Source organism: Xyrauchen texanus, chromosome 4 (assembly GCF_025860055.1).
Source record: "Xyrauchen texanus isolate HMW12.3.18 chromosome 4, RBS_HiC_50CHRs, whole genome shotgun sequence".
Taxonomy (NCBI): domain Eukaryota; kingdom Metazoa; phylum Chordata; class Actinopteri; order Cypriniformes; family Catostomidae; genus Xyrauchen; species Xyrauchen texanus.
Window position 1 is genome coordinate 5,988,686 of NC_068279.1, and position 21,896 is coordinate 6,010,581.

At 37.2% G+C, this 21,896-nt stretch overlaps 1 protein-coding gene across 1 annotated transcript in view; it reads right to left on the reverse strand.

Moving 5' to 3' along the window:
• Positions 1-18,201, reverse strand: part of LOC127643304 (reticulon-4 receptor-like) — a 94,864-nt gene extending 76,663 nt beyond the window's left edge. The window contains exon 1 of the mRNA XM_052125986.1: positions 17,811-18,201. Within this exon, the coding sequence (XP_051981946.1) occupies positions 17,811-17,832 (22 nt within the window). The 5' untranslated portion in view covers positions 17,833-18,201. The remainder of the gene's footprint in view (positions 1-17,810) is intronic.
• Positions 18,202-21,896: the final 3,695 nt, after the last annotated feature.

Genomic DNA, 21,896 nt, shown 5'->3' on the forward strand with positions numbered 1-21,896 from the left:
AAACCTGCTCGAAATTGGATGAGCTGCATTCAAATCCATTGTAAAATAGCAGTTGTGCACACAAATGTGAATTCACATAAGTTCTACATGTGGGAACATAAAGAGCCTACAGTTACAATAATATATTACTTTTCAGAATAATTGTTTATATCAATACATTTTAACTATTAATTGAACATTGGTGACTTTTATCATATTGCTGTTACCGTTGTATTATAAAAGCAATAAGTCAAGAGGATGTGTTTAGCTTTGTGCTACCCCTTATCAAATCACTGTAATGCATGGCCTTTACTATTTCCATTCAAATATAGACAGAGGTGGGTAGAGTACCCAAAACCTTTACTCAATTAAACGCAAAATTACTTTGCCTATATATGCAAGGTATGCAGTGCATAGTGGCGCCATGTAAAGTGGGAGCGCCAGCGGCTCACTAAAGGTGGTGCAATTGGCCTCTTCGACCCATCCAATCAACCTCAAAATGACACTTATACAGACAAGCCCACATTATCACAATCGCCAAAACGTACTGTGCTGCAATTTTAATCTTGAAATATCTGCTTGTCTTGGTGTATAATGAAGGCACTTCATGACGAAACTACTCTTTTTCATGGAGCGAAGAATGTGCTTGTTTGTTTGCTATACATTTTTGCTGTCGTAAAAGTCCCATTCAAAATTCTCTCAATAAATGACGCATTTATTTACATTTATTACATTAAAACCAGTGATGTAATGACAGGAATGTTGCACATTGTAATGGAGTAAAAGTTAAAAAAAAAAAATTGTACGAGTGAAAAGTACTAATATTAAACTTACTCTTAAAAGTAAGTTTTCTCCAAAAAAGTTACTCAAGTAAATGTAACAGAGTAAATGTAGTGCATTACTACCCACCTCTGAATATAGACAATAACTGCTCATATTTTGTCTAAAATGTTAGCCCTATTTCGCACAATCATACTTTTTCACTGAATATCAGCAGCTGTGATTATCTGTGCCACTTATTCAGTACAAAATCACTCTTTTGTTTGAAATTGCTTGAATATTATAATCAACTGCCAGGGATTTGGGTATTGGCCTGTTAATGGACAAACTTTGTTTTGTGACATGTGGACAAACAATGTCATCAACTGTTGGAAAATCCATAACACTTCACTAATGCCAAGTTTTCAGAGACAGATTCATATCCTGTCCTACCTCCACCCCTTCGCCTGCCCTCATGAGATGTGAGCGATTGGAGATAACATTATGTAGACATTTCCCAAGGGAGACTGTGGTCACATTTAATTTATCTATACAAGGATAATCTACACGCACCACCACTCCAGCCCTGTCAATTACTTATTGTTACAATTACTCATCTCCAATATGGTCACACACACCTGAGACCCACAGAAAACTGCCTATCAGCTCTAAATTATAATAAGACTAGCACTCTCTACTCAAAAAACAGCACCTCGTTTCTACATCTTTCTCCTCTCTACGTCTTTGCTCATTAAGTCAACACTAAAAGGCATTCGTAACATGATTTGCTTCCATAATGTGAGAATTTTCAAGGGAAACGATATTCAGTGAGACAACTTGAAAACGAGTCCCTTCCTGAAACACCACGACACCCGTTTTTGAGGATTATTGACAAGGACGTGGAGGCTAATCATACATATCTGGATTGGCTTAAAGGTAAGTAAATCATTAAAAATTTAGATTTTTGGATGAACTAACCCTTTATTAGCTAATGTTAATATAAGTAAAGCATGTATAAACATTAAACGTACTGTAAAAACAAAAGCAACAAAATTGAGGCACTTACAATGGAAGTGAATGTGGCCAATTTTTAGAGGGTTTTAAGACAGAAATGTGAAGCACAGAAACTGAGATATAAAGATGTTTAAAACACAGTTTTTAGGATTACATCATCATGGCAACGAAGTTGTACAATTTTAATTAACTTTTCACAGAAATGGTTAGTAAGCTATTTTATCACACTAAAATCATGTTAATACATATTGTTTACGTCTTGTTGCTATACTTTTGAAACAGTGTGTAATTTAAAGTTTACAGGTTTGCCCCATTCATTGTAGTCTCACTGTAGCCCAGATCTTTGCTTTTTGGTAAGAACAGTCAAAAAGTCAAAAAGAAATGTTTGTGGTAATCACCGTCACGAATGCTGTCAGTTGAGCTTAACATGTATTGAACCCAGAATATTCCTTTCATTTTATAGCTTTACTCTAGCTTTATGTCAACAATTGTCTCATTTGTGTCTATTTTTATATCTCTGAAGAAGATTTAAAAGAAACATCTGAGACAAGGCAGATATCTAAATGAAAATGAGAAACTCCATTAAGTCTGTGATCTATGAAAGAGCAATCTGTCAGGAATTACATTTTCATATAATGTACTGTTTGTACATACAAACCCTGAAACAACATGTTCTTAATTTGTGCATGGTTAGGACATGAGGTCGATCTGTCTAGTAAGAGCACAGTCTGTCCAGGAATGTCTGTTTCTTCCTGTCTCCGAGGCAAGGCCAAGTCTGTACACAGTGAAGGCTTTTTTTGCTTCAAGGTTAGTCACAGCAGTCTGGTTTTCCACAGCGAGTTCTTTATTTAGTGACAGATTGCATTCCAATTTGTTCTGTTGTATAACACTTTCCATCAACTCTCTTGAGTATTTGATTGGGTCTAAAGGAGTTCTCTAAGTTCTAACCAGATTCACATTGGGATCTCGATTTCAGAGCTTTATTTGAGTGTTTTGTCTTTGTGTCTTGTCTCCTAGGATGTTTAAAGCCTTGTTGATCCGAGGTGAAATGTTCACTAAGAGAGTTAACTTTTCTCCAAAAGTGTGTGACCATGCAACCTCTTGCGCAAACGTGTGTTTTGTCCTCACTATGCATGATTTAATTTTATTTAAACCAACTGATCTTAGTTCAGAACACTCTGGGATATCTGTAGTCTCATTAAGTTTTTACATTGAAACCTGCTTGAGTTAGAGTCTCTAGTCTTAGCCAATATGCCACTTTTTAGATTTGAGAGATTTATCGCAAAACGGCACCCTGTTAAGCACAATGACTATTTACGAGGACCATAGGCCTTTTTTCCATTAGAAATCCTATATTCAGACTGTGCACACTATGCATTATCAACACTGAGAATCAATGGGTTTATCCATGAAAAATGTTGCTTTCAGAGGCTTGAAATGGAATTAGGATGAAAATAAGGTGCATTTTGAACGTTTCTGAGACCAGGGCAGACAGACAGCACACTGGAAGTAATTTACTAAATAGGGAGCAAGGGAGAATCCTATAGCTTTCCAATGCAGACAAATGCATTCACTCCTAGCATCAAAGGTTTTGTTTCAGGTTGCAGATGATGTTTGTACAACTCAACATGGTTGACATGGTACATGGGACACATGTAATCAGTACATAGATTCAGATTTGTATTTTACCATGGTTGGCAATAATTGGACGATGCTGGCCATCTACTGTTCATTTCACTAGTAAAGAGATTTGCTGTGATGCATAAAAAGAAGCCACCTAGCAACCACCCAGAACACCCAAGCAACCAGCAACTACCCAGCTATACACTAGCAACCATCCTAAACACACTTGCATTGTGGTGGCAAGTATTTCATGAGCAAGCACATCACTTCAGAATATACATTATGATAATCTAGTTAAACTTTCCAGTTCACTCTGCCTCTGCTGGATTTCAATTTTAAAGTTTGATTTTCTCTCTGCTCTGTGTCTGGACTGATAAAGCTAGAATGCCCCAGAAATCTCCATTACCATGCACCATAATGCACTGCATTGAGTTCACCTAGTTCACTCTTTGTAAGCAACACTCACAATGTGCCTATCGAATGAAAAATCACCCATAACATTCATGCCATTTGGTCTTGTAATCATGTGTTTGATGCTGTGTAGATACGGTCAAACATTCACAATGTCACAAACTGTCAGATATAGCACAATTTAGTCTTCAAGCAGACAAATTACAATATACCGTTAAACTGTAGTACAACATTCTACTACACAAAAGGGCCGTTTTTACTACATATATTGCAGTAATACTCCAATCAGACTACAGTTTAACATATTGTGACAAACTGTAGTGCACTTACAATGCCTTTTAACTGCAGTACTGATATTATGCACTACAGCACAATTGCTGGTCAGTGTAGTAGCACTACAGTTCAGTGAAGTATACCTGCATTCCACTCTGGTATAACTGCAGTAAATTGCAAAACAATAGCAGTTCAGTGAAGTACAATTTCAAATCAATGCAGTACAGCTGTAGTTTGTGTATTCACCTGCAGATCAGTGCAGTTAAACAGTGCAGTTGTAGCTGGCAATGGCAATGCCGAAGAGAGGATGACGATGATTTGACGAGAACCCAAGTGCAGTTTATTTATATAAGTGAAATCCACAACCCTAACTATAAACGTGAAACATAAACATGAGCATGACTATAAACTACGACTAGACATAAACTTAACTTGGCTTGATTATGAAGTAGAACACGAACATGAACTAGACTTGGCTATAAACTTAACACGGAACAAAGTACAACAATAATGATACATTAACAATACTCGACCCTAGACAATGGCAACATGAGGGCTTAAACACATGGACAAGGGGGAACATAAACCAATGATCAAACAGAAATCTAAACAAGATAACAGGACTAATAACCATAAACCAATGACAAACTAGAACTATTAACAAAGTAATCAAACAATGAACCAATGAAAACAAGACACATGAACATGGAGGGAAACAGGATGATCACATGACAAGGAAACAGGTGCAAAATGTGGCATGGAACATGAACAAACATTTCAAAATAAAGGACATAAACAAAAACACATCTAGATATTACACATAATTACCAATTTGACATTGGATTGACATTCCTATTCTATTCTGTGTGAGATCTATCTAAACAGTAGTTGCAATAGGGCAGAACCTTTGCGATGTAACCAGGGGGACCTTACACAGAGATGCACACACCACTAATAAACACATCATCAAAGTGATTTTAATTTTTTTTGGTTTGTTTTTTTTGTACAAAACAAATACAGATGCAGGAAACTAAAGACTCATTCACATGACTCGGTGGAGTGAAGTAGCCAGCGTTTCTTGGCGCCTCATTGCGCTTCTGTCTTGCTGGACTATTCGGATGAAACATAATTATGAGGGCAGTATTAGCACTAAAAGCAAAGCAAAGCCCTATTTGCATGGTCATTGTTTCTCAGAGTGATGTGTGAAACAAAATTTGCATGGCTCCTCTGTGATAAAACTCACGCGTTTGGATAACAATTCATTCATGGTGGAAAAGTGAGTTTGGTCATCCCACAAACCCGAAAATTTGCTTCACTCGTGGTCAGTCGCATTTAATATTGTAATATTTGTATTCGAGGGTGTACAGTTTAGTTGACTTGTTGGTTAGTTCTCCCAATAGTCATCGCGTTGGGATGGTCAGGGATCACGTTAATTCAGTTGAGCTTGTTCCAAATGGTTATAACAAGAGGAACATTCCTTAGCCCACAAACGGCATTCTGTGTATTTTGTGAAATATACAGTATTTTGTGAACACATTTTCAAATATAGGCTATGCAAATATATTTGGAATAACTCTATTGTGTAAATAGAGTGAACACGGAGCACTTTGCTCAAGCATTCGTTTCACTTGCGCTAAGATGAGAGCGCATCATCAGTTGTGCGCATGCTCTCTCTTTCTAACGCACAATCAAACACACACATTCTCTCTAGGGCGAGAGAGAGAAAAGCCCCACATATACCACATACAGTAGAGAAAATTAGGAAAATATAGGGAAAAGTTAGATTAGCGCAACCTCTGCACGTTAGTATACATCTTGACAAATAAGACGTGTATATATAGAGAGACAGAGAAAGTCATATTTCAGCATATTTAAAAGCTGTGATTTAACTATAAAATTCATGCAATTAAATATTTTAAACAACATTGCCAGTGATGGGTGTTCTTTACAGTACAGTACTGTAGTATAGAGCTCATGTACTGTACTGTGCACGGCATGCACATTTTCATGTTTATTTTATACTTTTATATTTGCTAGGGAATGTTTAAAAGCTTTTAAACCTTCTTAAACATTTGAATGTCAATACAGTTACAGAAGTATAGCAAATGTATTTAGTTGAGTGAGTTCTAGAGAACAACAGTAGAACTGCAGTACAAATGTGGTTATTTGGACACCGGATTCCTGCAGTTTTCAGTACTGCAGTAATACTGTGTCTAATTTGTCACACTTGTACTACAGTTAAAAAACTGCAGTTATTTTTTTGTAAGGGTAGATCATTTTCCGTGCAGGCTTGACTCCATAATGCAGATACATTGCTTGTTTTCAACTAGGCTTATGATGAAACTTAAGATTTTTTCGTCCATGTTTCTCACTTACAAGCTTTGCTGTTTCATTTTATTATAGGGTGTTTTGTGCCTCCTGTGGATATATCAACCATTCACTTTGTGCCTTTGTTTCTCTGTCTAGCTATTTGTCTGTCTCTCTCTCTCTCTCTCTGTCTATCTGTCTGTGGTTCTTTTTTCTATCCTTTACCCATTGATTTTTCTTTTCTCAGAGGAGAAAGCCGTCTAAGAGTGCTTGCACTTCTGAAATTTTAATAAGAAGCAGCGTAAATGGAATCAGTATTTTATTTTTGCTCCACAATGATTCTGTTTACAAGATCTTTTTCACTCAAGAACCTTTGGAGAACTTTCTGTCCTCCACCAAAACAAGAGATTTACTAAACTAAGTTGAACATTTTAGATGAAGATTTTTCAATTTATCGCAGATATGTTCAATTTAGTTTGGGTATTTGTTTAGAATTGGAAAAATATACTTGTCTCAGATCCCAGCAAGAGCCAGTTCTATAGCACTTACAATATATTCTTATGTAAAATGATATTGTGTTTGGCTGTGCCTTATCTCCATAGGTCCCTTGAGGTCCAGATTAATAGTTTCTTTATACTGTATCCAGTAATTCAACATTAAAACCCAGAGGAAAAGTCTATTGCTCTAAGGATGCTTGTTCAAAACATTCAGGACAGATCATGGAGCTCGGAGTTATGTTTCATTTAAGTACCAACTTGCGTGCTCCCCGGAAGAACATTTTAAAGTTAAATGCATCAGTCTGGTGCACTTTGAGAGCAAATTTAAGAGGCTAGATCTACGAAGAACTTTGTGTTCTTGTAAACAATGTTGTGCTCTACTAGTAATTTAATCATAAACACATTGGTTGTATGGATATGAATGGTGATGACACGGCAAAAAAATCACACCCACAAAGCAAGGTAAACGAGAAAGAGTTTAACGCAGTTTAAAAACTGAACTGAACTGAAACTACTCTGACCTACTGCCCCTTTCTCTGCTGTCAAAATCACCTGTTGTCCCTCTCTCAGGGGAGGTGGTCTCCCCTGCTGCCCCTATGGGAAGTACCTTCTCTGCTGCCCCTCTCTGAATGTCTGTCCCTCTATGAGAGTTGGCTGAGGCTGTCTCTCCTGCTGCCCCTGCTGTCTCTTCTGCTACCTGGAGAAGCTGTCTCTTCTGCTACAAAGAAACAAAAAACATTAACATTCCACTGTTACTCCAGTTTATTTCTTGACAAATGCCTATGAATAATCTGTTTGGCTATTGACTTGTCATCTAACTATGCTAGCTATCCTAGCTAGCTACCTCTGTAGCTGTTTCTTCCTCATCTGGTGGTGGATTTCGCAATATTTATATTTGAAATATAAAAATGCTCATGATCTGAAAATCAAGGGTACAAACATCAAGCTTAAAACAGCAGCATTACTTCAACTTGATTAGTTAACATAACATTACAATAGCCTAACATAACAAGTTGGAGTGGTGGTGGCGTAGTGGGCTAAGCGCATAACTTGTAATCAGAAGGTTGCTGGTTCGATCCCCACAGCCACCACCATTGTGTCCTTGAGCAAGGCACTTAACTCCAGGTTGCTCCGGGGGTTGTCCCTGTAATAAGGGCTCTGTAAGTCGCTTTGGATAAAAGCGTCTGCCAAATGCATAAATATAAATATAAATGTAACATGATGAGCCAACTTGCTCCTCACATACTGAAAATAGTTGCATAGTCAGAGCCACTGGAAATAACATTAACTTTAGATAATTAGCAAGATATAACGTTGCATACATGAAACACAGTTTTTCAAGACAAGCAGCTGGATATGTCAGTCGATATAAGCGAGGAGACTAACAGCTAACGTTAGCATTACCTAAATTAGCTAACGTTTGATTAGCATTAATTAGCAATGATAACTTCTGCAATAAAGTTATCTGTTTGCTGTCGTACATTGATAATGGATAAAATTGTGTTTGGACAAGTGATAACAGCAGTGGGTACTGTAACGTTAGTTAACATTACTTACCTCAAACGATGTTGTGTCCTCAAAATGCCTTGGTGTCTCAGATGAGCCAGGTGGTTCTAGAGCGTGTGTGTCTGTCAGCATGCGCTTGTCTGACTGACTGGGAGTGAGAGATACTTTGCCGAAGCAACGGTGCAAAACACAACGTTAGAGATCTTTTTATGTTATTATGAGTAGTGTAAAAATATTTTCGGTTCATTATGAAATTGTGGCGGGCACACTAGACTGTGGCGGGCCGCCACACTGTAGATAATTAATGGGAAACATTGTGGAGTGTGGGAAAGGAAATGTAAATAGCAGACAACAAAAGTTAAGCAAAAATGTCAATTTGTTCACCATTTAATCTCATTGCTTTCTTGAAGAAACTAGTGATATATTAAGAGATTTCTAGATAAAATTAAGAGATTTGTTTATTTTTTAAAGAGATTAAGAGATATTGTGTGTATTTATCTTCCTTATGGGAACAACACATGGTTGTAAAATCTCACTGGAACCAAAATGTCCAATATACCCATTATCCAGTGTGTTATTCCCCAAGAAAATTTAGTTTTGACCTAAATAACAGAATGTACAATAAACTGTGACCCTCTAATCCTATTTGATTTAACAGAAGAAGAAATCTATATCGAATAGAACTTCTGTCAGCGCATGATGCAAAGCTTTCTAGCTCTTACAGTTGAATAGTGCTGATTTCTACAGTAAGAGATGATGCAAAATATAGCTGCTAATGGATCTGTGGTGTTAAAGGTCTACAAATTCATGGTTGCTGGAGTGAAACAGTGAGAAAAAGTGACAGAAACAGAGAGTAAAGGTGAGTGTAGATGATCAAACACAGATACTAAGAGAAAAACAATGAGGCGAGAGAGTGACTTATAGTCCAGACAATGGCTCCAGTCATGCACCTAATTTAAGGTCATCCTGTATTCGGTCTGATTAACTATTTACCAGCCCATCCATCATGAACACTTTTCAGCTACTCACAGATACTTCTCATATCCAGATTAAGGAATGAATGTTTCATTACTATGGCCGTGTTTGGCTATAAATGGTTGCTAGCTGTAGTGTTCATATTCAGGTACTATAATGAGGAACAAAGAGGTTGAATAACCATTAATTAATCTTTGCCAAAGAACAGAGCCGGGCTACGGCAGCTTGAAAGAGGAGAGCAAGTGCATTTTTCGTTTAAAGCTTTACATGTTTGCTTTAAATGGGAGAAAGTGGTGGTTGTCTGGAGCTAATCCTCAGAGGGACGCTTTATTGTATGTCCACTTCTTGTCAATTATGGTGTGAGTTCCAAGGCGCTGTTTTTGGTCCAATTAGATACTCTTACCAGGCAGTATCTGAAATGCATTTACATACAAACATTTTTGCAGAATTTAATGCAGGAAAGTGTATGATTAGATGCTAGATGAGTGGGCCCTAATTAACAGTAGCATTTGCCCTAGCATCTAGATATGGAAGCGCAGCGTAGTTCTAGCGGGAAGACTAGCAGCTGTACATCATCACATCATTAGCCGGGTAACTCCTAGCCAATCGCATGTAAGCCATTGCTTTATAAGTCTGCTCACAATCTATCACATTGCTGTTTCAGTGTGCTAACACGGCAACCTCCACCAACCCACAACCACCAGTTGAGCCTCGTCCCGCACGGGGGTAGGCTCCTCTCCCCTGCCTCCTATCTCCTACGTCAACATGATACTGTATTTGTTTACAGTGATAAAATTACTATTACTATTACTAACCTTATTTGTGTACATTTATATCTAATATTATAATTTTGTTGTCATGATAACAATTCCGGATAACGCTGTGATACTGTTAAGTGATTAAATCTCACTAAAATCGTGTAGAAGAAATATTTTTGGATCATGTTAACATGAATAATAATGAATAGTGGTGGTGGTGTAGTGGGCTAAAGCACATAACTGTAAATCAGAAGGTCGCTGGTTCGATCCCCACAGCCACAACCATTGTGTCCTTGAGCATGACACTTAACTCCAGGTTGTTCCGGGGGGATTGTCCCTGTAATAAGGGCTCTGTAAGTCGCTTTGGATAAAAGCGTCTGCCAAATGCATAAATGTAAATGAATGTTTACGTCTTGTGGCTATATTTTTGAAACAGAGTGTATTTTTAAGTTTATGGACTGGCCTAATTCACTTCCAATGTAAATGCCTTACTGTAACTGTGGGTTACAGTACTACTGTAAGCAAAAGCATTTGAGGATAAGGAACAAATGTATTGTATAGTGTATCTAGTACAAAAACAACAGTAGGCTATTTTCAACTATTATGAAAATAGTGCCATCAAGAAAAATGAACAAAGATATTGAAAATGTATCTTAGCTGTGCTGTAATTAATTTTGGGAGAAACATATAAACCAAAGTCCATTCATAATCCATAGTCCATTCTCTGTAATAGTTTGAGCAATACAATTTTCCTGTGCATTTGTTCGTGACACATTATGTAATTGTATGGATTACTGGATGGAAGAAACACTCTGTAAGATTACAATGTTGCAAGTGCTACACATCACCATTATGGCACATCACAAAGATATACTTTTTCACAGATTTAAGTATTGAAATAAATGTTAGTTTCACTGCTAGATCGAAAAGCATTTTAGTAGTCAAAAGCTGCCACATGTAGTTTAAGCACTTGTAGCTGCCAGTAACAGCATTTCATATCTCCTTGAGGCATGACTGCTAGGCTTATTTTGCTGAGCAGATTTCATCATGTAGTCATCCACAAGACAAACAACCCATGTTGCCTACTGATTGCAAACTTGCTGAAGTGCATCTTTAAAAGGTCACTCAATTGATGCAGTCTGGTTACTCAGTTGAGAACACGGCATGTATAATGCATGTCAGATTACTGCGTTGGATTAAATTCACATAAAGAGAGTATTTGATAAAGTTTACTTGAGTCTGGCTATTCAAGCATCTCTAAACATTTCCTTGTCTCTCAACATGCCGTCTGCTCTACTTTTAACACTAGATGCAATAGCATTTATTATTTTTAAGGGCACAATTGAATACACCAATGTTGCATAACATAGCATCAGCTGCATACAGCTTTGGGAACCCATGAGATACAGAAACCTTGTATGTTTAGTATTCTTAAATGTTTCCCCCAACCTAAGTTCCATACAATTGCATAATTTGTCAAGAAAATGTTATTGCTGAAAGGTTTCACTATGTACTGGGTACAGACTATAGATTGAGTATGGACTTTGTTTTAGGTATTTATCAATTAATATCAGTGGTGTGGTGTAGTGGCTAAAGCACAGGGCTGCTAATCAGAAGGTTGCTGGTTTGAACCCCACGGCCACCACTATTGTGCCCTTGAGCAAGGCACTTAACTCCAGGTTGTTCTGGGGGGATTGTTCCTGCAATAATTGCACTGTAAGTTGCTTTGGATAAAAGCGTCTGCCAAATGCATAAATGTAAATATCAATGAATGAAAACAGCACATGTAAGATACATGTTTCAATATCTTTGTTTTATGTTTCTTGATAGCACTATATTTAATTCATGCATATAGCTGTTGTTGTTCCAAATGAATAGATACAATCCATTTGTTCCATATCGTCAAAATAACTGGTTCTCAAATGTTTTGCTTCAAGACCAAGATTTTGCATTGGACATCAAATGGCAAAACCAACAATTTTATAGTCCAAAAAGAAACAAAATGTCTTAAAAATCAAACATGTATTCATTTATTTACTACCATCAACTGGATAGGCCCAACAATATGGAATTTGTTTTTAACATGACATAGGCTGAATTGGAGTTTTCAGTTTTTTCTTTTACGTAATGAAATTTTTTTTTATTGTTTTCTACAATGAGGGCATGTCATGCAAAATTTCCATTTTGGCATCTGCCTAATTTGGCAAAGTGGCATGAATTTGCATCAAAATAGCAGATTGTTTTATTGGTCAAACTGCCTTTGACATCAACATCAAAAGATTTGGGAGGCCCTCTAAAAGTTAATAAGCCTTTTAATTTAGCTATTATTTACATTCAGCATTGGTTTTTTTATCCTGCTCTCCGTGACTATTATAACCTGTGATCCACCAGATGAGAACCACTGATCTATATCCGCAATGAGTCATTAATTGCTTCCTGACTATAAAGTGGGGTTTCCGGTCTCTCCTTGATTTTTGGAACAGTTGACAGTGCTGCCATCTCACCGACTGACATCATTGAGCAAACCCAGTTTAGACGTACAAGAGCAATAATTAGAACTGATCTATGTGATAATGGCTTGCTTTGTATTGTTTTCAACAAGAGAGCTCAAGAGGCTGCTTTGTTTTTTGTATACATTGTATATTGAATAATGGCAAGATTCAAGTGCAAGAATCTTGAACATAAAGATTCAGCATGCTTTTGTTTCTAGACAATAAAATGCAACATTTAGCAGCCGGTTAGATGTTAGCTGTCAATCTAAAGACTATCTGGCAGAAAAAGAGAAAGATCTTTGACCTTGATATTTTTCTCACTCCAAAATACTCTAGAGAAGCTTCCAGCTGCTTTCTGTGTAGGAGCCATTTTGTAATGCCTTGCAAACTGCTTTGAAATCAACTGTTTCCTGGTAATTTCTCAAACATTTCTGCAAGCATTACTCTTAAAGGTGGCGTGTGCCATTTTATGATGTTCAAATGCATTCTCATATCCCAGCTAAATATGCAGAGACATTATATATTAATATAAGTAATCCATCCTTAGGTAGATTTATCCTGCCAAAATAATTGTTTGTATTTGTGGTGTTATCAAAACATTGCTCTTTTTTTGTTTGAGGGTCCAACCAGCCCGGTTTTTGCAGAAAGTGGCATTCTGGGACATCTTGTAAACGAGAAAGCCGTTTTCCTTATGCCGTGTAAGGGATAAAGAGAAAACGGTTTAAAACACCCAGCTTTTTCCCAGAGAAAGCGGCTTATGTGGTCATGTAAATGCATAAGCGCTGTTCTTTCAGATTTTTGGAGATTGTGCATGTACGTAAACAGACCAGATAACAGTGTCATCGGATGGAGCCCAACAAGTCAACACATCAGAAAGAGTTCAATATTTCTGGAAGTACGGTGGGAAAAGCACATACACTATAAACTATACCCATTTATACACACCAGTGTAAAATACTGACTGTCCCTCACATTCCTGGGACTATCTGTTTGCTCAACCAATGAAGGACTTGGGGAGTGTTCAGGAAACCGTTTTGAAAACTCAAGCTTGCCTAATTCACTCTACGTGAACCCAAGTGAATTTATTTCAGCTGATACTGTATTTTGCACCCACATGTAGCAGATTAATTCCTGTAACAGAGATTTTTCTCAGCAGAATGATCCTTCAATCTCTAACAGATCTCTCTCTGTGAGTCGGTACTCTCTGCAATGTATTCTGATTATCCTCATCATTTGATTGGTAATATGAGACTTGAGTGAAAATTTGTAAATAACTGATGCTTCTTGAGAGGATTGTGTAGCGTGAACAAGATATACTTCATCAATGTATGAATTACAGTACATGGCATGTTTTCAGCATGTTAAACATGTTTTAGGGACTGACTGAGAGGGAAATGAAATGTTTACAATGGCAAAATCTCTCTGAGAAAATGTTCTTCAGACAATGACTCCAAAACAGAAGGCAAATTGCAGACTCGATGGCTACAAGCTTAAAACAACATTTGTTCAATATATATATATATATATATATATATATATATATATATATATATATATATATGTGTATATATTAGGGTTGTCGTAAAAAAAATATTTTTTTTTGTATTTAACGCGTAAATTCAGTGCGACTAATTTGACCAAAAATAACGCGTAAAATAAATTAACGCAATTAATCACACCATAATAAGGAAGATTCCAGAGAAATGCAAGCTTGTAATACCACCTGTTTACTCCAGAGGGCAGTAAGTGAAATTTCAGCTCTATGAGCAACGCTCAGTTTATACAGTGAAGAAAACAACCCACAGCAAAGACATGCGTTACGTTTTGCGTTCAAAACACTTGAAGGAGGGCAAATGCGACCTAAGGGATCTCAAGATGTGTTTAAAGATTGAGTATTAAACTATATTTAACTTGAAACAGCGAACTAAACATTTTATGTTATGATGCAACGCACCCGAGACGCTAAACAAGCATGTCTTACGCTTGTTGAAATAGACGGGTCCTTAAACAAGCCCTCATAATAAATCTCCAACTGATTGACAAATTCACTTGTGAAATGGATTGCTGTGAACTGTGTGCCAATGATTGATTTATGATCAATAATATGGTCATAAAAAATACATTGTATTCTAAAGCCGCTTTTTGTATTGTCTTATCAATGATTAACTCTTCTGCTACAACAATGTAATGTATTTTAATTATCTGAATATTTAAATATATATAATTTTTTAATATTTAAAGATAACTATGAATAATTATATATTTATATAAATATGTATAATCATTATATACTGAGTTATTGTTATATGAGGGGCTTTCTCAGCAAATATTTGTATATGCGATTAATCACGATTAATTAATCGGGACACCATGTAATTAATTTGATTATACATTTTTATCGATTGACAGCCCTACTTTACATATATATATATATATATATATATATATATATATATATATATATATATATATATATGAAAAACTATTAATTCCCAGAGCTAACTATGCCTACTAACTAAACTGACATCTAAAATTAGATTTGCATTTCCTGAAGGAAATACCAGCAAAAAGAATAATGTTTAAGTTTTAGTCTATTCTATCTATTATTTTGACCCCTCAAAATGACAACTGGGTCAAAAAAAATAACCACAGAAAGGTGGAAGCATCATTAGTTTTACACTTCATATTTCATATTTTATTTTTGAACAGAAAAAGAGAAAACCGGTTGATTTCAGCTTCCCTTGTTGGATTATATTGAAATGTTAAATTTAAAAAAAAAAAAAAAAAACAATTTGTGTTGATTTTTCCAAAGTTGTAGTTCCTATAACTCCAAAAGTATTAAAGTTATTCTATTATCCTATTAGATACTGGTTCAGAAAAAAATATATACATATATCTTCATTTTTAAGGCCTTTTATGGTTAAATTCCATAGCTATGGATAAAATGTTTACACATTTTCAATGGGGGGGGCTGTGACTCAGGTGGTAGAGCAGGTCGGCTGCCAATCGCATCGTTGGCGGTTCAATTCCTAGCCCACACGACTCCACATGCCGAAGTGTTCTTGGGCAAGACTCTGAACCACAAGTTGCTCCCAATGACAGCCACCATTGGTGTGTGAGTGTGTGTGAATGTGTGTGTGAATGGGTGATTGGGATATGTATCTAGTTTTAATATGAATGATATATAATTATTCACACAAAAACAATATTGTCAAAATCTATCATTTTCGAGAGTCCATAAATATATGTGGCTCTTCTAGCTTTTGGATTAAAGAAATTGCAAACCTCTGGAATGCATTGTTACCAAAGGTGCTAAAATCCCACTGTATGTGTATTTATTTTCATATTGTTCTTTTTCTGTCCTAAAAGTCTCTGGGTGATCGAGACTGACAATAGTATAGAGAAACTTGGTGGGATTGTCTTGACATAGTATGTTGCCTATGCATGTGTCAATGACATAATGACGATTATTATCTACTTGCCAAGTCCTTGAAAGGAGCAAAAATGAGACGCTTTTCCAGTAGCTGTCAACAATCAGCATCGTTTCATTCTAGCTGTAATTACAGGATCCACAGTAACAACAAAACCAACATACATCATTTATCATCAAATATCAATACCTTCACAGAACACATTAAGGAAATTAAAATGCTTTAATCATTATTTCTTTCCCATTTGCTCTCTCTACCCCAGCAAATCCATCTACACAACTAAACTACCCCTCTATCTCATCCTTTACACTGCCAGTTTCTCTATGATGGAATATTTAATGCATTTTCAGCTCAATCAGGTTAGCTCAGTGAGGCGGGAGGGGCCGCAGAGACCCAGTGGGTCTAAACACAGTGAGAAGAATCGGTCCATATGGCACCCTAAACAACATCACAACTCCGTATCCATTTACCTAAGAAAGCAAATCATGAGGAAATATACTGGATGGCCATGGCATTGCATTGCCGTATTTACATTCAATTATGCAATACCCTAATTTTACAAAGAATCTAGTATGCATTGCGTTTGTTGGTCGAGTGTTGTGCAGTGAGCTGCTTCTGTCCTTAGGGGAAGCCTCACGGATTCAGACACTGCTGTATTGGGGTGGAGCACTGCTGCTTTCTACCACCCCTCAAAGCTTCTTGATATCTTGTGATGTGAGCTTTAGCTAGATTGGTTCACCAGTTCACAGGTGCAAGTAACAAACATTGCTGAGTCCACTATTATAGACAAGGGATGCAGCACTGATGTTATACTTCTAAGGTGTCCTAAAAAGATTTGGGTTGAAAACAGCAAAGCAGGAAGCTCAGGTCTCAGTATCTTTTTCCTCAGTCTATTCAGGACCATGGACAGCACATCTATCTAAATCAACGCCATAAGTAGAACGAAATCCAAACGTCAGACCTTGGCTACACTCTGTCTGATTAAACTTAATAGAAAAAGGCCAGTTAGTAAGTGTGCACGGACCTCCAAAAGCTATGAATTATGGAAGAGGGGACAAGGGGGACTTCTAATGACTTTCATCTCCTGTCGGATAGCCTCCTACCAACCAACACCCTGGATCATCCATTGCAGATCCCCAAAGTCTTCTTCGTTAAGGCTGAAGAGCGCCCAATGTCGCGCATCCCTTCATGAGCTCGCACTAAAGAGTTGGGAAACATAAAACCGGACAGGATAGAGCAGAATTCCTCTCGCGTCGAGCCAAGTCAAAGCAAAAACTGATGATTCCTCGCCCAAATATCAAAACAATATGAGTGGAACGTTGAGTCACTCATTTACACCGCTTGCGACGCGACAAACCAAAACTCATGGGGGAAAAAAGCGGGAAAAAACGAAGCGTAGTGTTCAGACATCGGGTGCTTGCAATTGGAGAGTAGGGACCTTTCAGACGCACCGCAGTGAATAGAACAGACAGGTGTCCTGAGACACGCGTTTTTAACCGTTGAAGTACTTTATAACTTGCCACGGCTTGTTTACATAGAATAAATACTAATACTGAAAACAGACGGACTGAAAAACGTGTCTGGTGTGAACGGCCCCTGAAACATTACAAATGTGTAACCTATAAGTTACCAGCTCCAGCCATTATTTTCTTATCTGGCATTCCAGCGAAGAACTCGCCTCAGCGTAGCGATATATGCGCCAACAACTACACAAACCGGTTGTTTTATGAGATAAACATCAATCAATTTAATACATATAACTTTTAAATGATTTCCGAGACTTACCCTCAACAATAAAACTCTTCATGTTTTACGAATAAATCCAGTAAACAAGTAATTCCAGAAAGAGGTCCTCGTTGGATTGAAGAAGACGTGTTTTCCTCGTCGACGTAAATTAATGAACAATTTTGCGACCCTCAAGGAAGGTGAACCATCATTCCGGTCGTTCAAACTTTACCCGACGGTCGCCGTATAAGAGGCGCGGGACGGAGAACAAAGTCTCCCGTTGATTCCTCCCTCAGTCATTTGGGAATGTGTGGAGCAATACAAAAATCGCTGTTACATCCAAACTCACAGATCAGATTCAGATTGTCGAGACAGACCAATGCCACATCCAGTAGTTACCGGTTAAAGCACAAATATTCCAACGATCGGAGTGCCCGTGCTGCCGCGCTGGGGAGACGGAAAGAGGCAGTGGCGCCGCGCGCGTGCAGTCGGATAGATAGAGAGAGAGAGGGAGAGAGAGAGAGAGAGAGAGGGAGAGAGAGGAGGGAGGGTGCTGGGGAGGTAAATAGAGGTGAGAATGTGTTCTTAGTTTTTTATCCAATCATTATTTAGGTGTTTTGTTTATCTTTGTGAATTTTTAATTATGTATTAATCTACTATTCTTTTCGTTATTGTCGTTATTGTTATTAGCCTATTTTTTTATTTAAAGGCATTCTTTATATAAACTGTAACGAGAGAGACAGAGGTGGGGGGTTGGTGGGGTGGCTTAGTGATAGAGTAAAATTGAGAGACAGAGATTAATGTTTTATAGCGCAGGAGCAGGAATAGAGCGCTAATGAATCTTTTATAGATTCCAGACGCTTTGACGTGCTGAGAATCCATTTGTAAAGTACTAACGCATGCTTGCACATATGTACACAGAATTATGAACACAATGGCTTGAGAACATGTGCACTTTTTAAAGTTTCCCTTTTCCCTGCAAAGGCAATTATCTTGACCTAAAAATCTTTGTCCTACCGGTCTTGCATGGCATAATAGTTTAATCGTTGAAGAAGAAAAAGTCAATTTATGGACATTGTATGAAATCCTACAGGAACTTTCCTCTATAGGATGACCTGATGGCCCCTCATATAAAACAGTTAGTTCCAGTCCTCAAATCTGATTGGGTGAGAGACGTTCCATGAGTACTGATGGTCTCACACCATCAGCACTCAGACGCTTCACTGTGTGTATCATTCCGCTTGTGTTTGTGCCGTTCTAAACTAAAGTGAAAGAGTAGTGCTAATGTGTTAAGAGCTATCTGTCTCTTTACAATTAATATTGTGACATTGCATATTTTAGCCAGCAGGTGGAGGCAAAAGACAATTTTTGTGTAATATAAGCCAGTTGGTGATGTGAAGTGAGTCAGCGTCACTCAGTGTTTACATTCAACAGCACACTGTGATCATTCGTACGACTACACTACTAAAGCTAAGAAATAGATTTAAATGGCTTTAAACTAACAGCTCCGTCATTAAGGTTCATGACAGCTGAGAGACACAACATACTGATTAATTACACAAACTCAAGCCTCTTACCTCTTACCAGAGTTTCCACATTGGAGAGAAAATACTGTTCAAAATGGCGGAGGAGATTGCGGTTTCTGTAGTGAAAAACTCTTGCGCAACGGCAGATTCTGATCCGTGGCGTAAGAAAGTAGTTCCATGCATAAATGCCTTTTTTATGTGCATTTTTTGACCACACTCTTACTGTTGTATTTAAGAAATATCACACTCGCAATTGTGCTATATGTCCCTACATCAGCACTGCTGTGATAATCTACGGCCTTGCGGCCGAATCACAGCAGTGCTGATTTAGGGCAATATAGCATGATTGCTTGTGTGATATTGCTTATATACAACAGTTCAAGGAACAAGTATATTTTTAAAAATTAGGAAAAACTGAGTACGGTCATAAAAAACACATTTGTGCATGGAACTACTTTCTTACGCGACTGATCAGAATCTGCCATTGCTTGTTCAAAACAAACGATGCGTCCAAGCCTCCGTTAGTAATTCAAAATGTCAATTCAGAAATAGTATCACAGCTTGTGCTGTTTTGAACAAGTTATTGGATAAACAAGGATGGATTGATGTGTGTGTGTGTGTGTGTGTGTGTGTGTGTGTGTGAGAGAGAGAGAGAGAGAGAGAGAGAGGGAGATAGACGGAGCATGAGCCATCATCTGTTGCCACATCCAAGCAGAGATGCTGTCAACTTTCTGAAGTTCAGCTTTCTCGGTGGAAAAATAGCTGTCCAAGCGGGGGTAATTCTCCCTTTTTCGCGGTAGACGGTGAAAGAGATTTTCACTATAGAAATTGCAATGTCCTCCACCATTTAGACCAGTACTTTTTCTCCTATGTGGAAACTCCAGTAAGAGGTAAGTAATGAGTTGTATAATTAATCTGTCTGTTGTGTCTCTCAGCTGTGATGAGCCTTAATGCTGAAGTTGTTCGTTTAAAGCCATTTAAAGCTATTTCTTAGCTCTAGTTGTGTAGTAGTAGTAAAACGAGCGATCATAGAGCGTTATTGTATGTAAACAATAACTGACGGATTCACTTAACGTCACCAACTGCTAATATTACACACAAAATTATCTATTGCCACCACCTGCTGGCTAACATATGTAAAGTAAAAAAAAAATGCCAATCAGATTTGAGTTCCCTCAATTGAGGGAACAAGCTCCTTGAACTTATTTTTTCTTAAAAATTCATAGAAATGTTTTTAGTTTTTTTATACACAGACATAGGTTTTAAGTTTTATTAACTATTGAGTGCAAAATTTAGGCTATTGTGAATACCCACAATGAATTATTTAATTATTTTACACTGGTCAAAGGGCATTTAAATAGTTGTTATCACAAATTCATAGAGGTTTTGGCTCTTTTGTGAATAATTTATGTTTTTTTGTTGCAAATAGTTGTTTAGTGTAATTTCATCATTCATGTGATCTGTGTCCCCTTTTGTCACTATCTCAGTTTTCCTTGTGCATGTGCAACTTAAGTACAGACATATTTACATTTACATTTATGCATTTGGCAGATGCTTTTATCGAAAGCGACTTACAGTGCACTTATTACAGGGACAATCCCCCCGCAGCAACCTGGAGTTAAGTGCCTTACTCAAGGACACAATGGTGGTGGCTGTGGGGATCGAACCAGCGACCTTCTGATTAACAGTTATGTGGTTTAGCCCACTATGCCACCACCACCATCATCATACATATTTATGTTTCTGTGAAGAAATACTTTTATTTAACTAGATTCAGTTATAATCTTCATTATTATTCATTATTATAATCTTCTAGTTACCTTCACTCAAATAGATAATTATATGTAAACACCAAGTAAAGTTAACTTAATTACACAAGTAGATGCCATTACTCAATTCAATTGCGGGAACAGGTTCTAATGATACCAATTATTTAACACAGAATTTATTTCAATTGACTGGTGTTTAAAAATGAATGCAGTTAATTATTTACGCTTTCCTTAATTTGCCGGCCCACCATACAACTTATTTTGTTTATGTAATATAAAATACTCAATACATGGGAATTTGTATTTATTTAATTTTTCTTTTTAAGAGAGGACACAGTGACCACAGCAGATGGGAAGGAGTTCTTGATGCATATTTTCTCTCACTGTGTGTTATGTCATACAGTATATAGCAGTTAGGTTTGTATAGCTGTCAAGTCAAGTCAATTGTATTTGTATAGCGCCTTTCACAACACACATCGTTTCAAAGCAGCTTTACAGAAGATCAGCATTAACAGACGATAAAACTGTAATGTCTATAATGTTGATGAATTAGCATTGTGTAATTAGATAAAATATAATTGTGAATCATGTTTAAAAATAAGTAATTAAATAATAATTGTATTTGTAACCCCAGTGAGCAAGCTGAAGGTGACTCTGGCAAGGAACACAAAACTCCATAAGATGTTGGTTAATGGGAGAAACCAAACTCACTGTGAGGGCCAGTTCCCCTCGGGCTAACAACATGAATATAATGGCAATATTACTTCTGTATAGTGCAAGTCATGGCTTAAAATGATTAAACTAAGTAAGTGTTAAGGGTCAGTGTTTAAACAAAGATTTTGTATGAACTG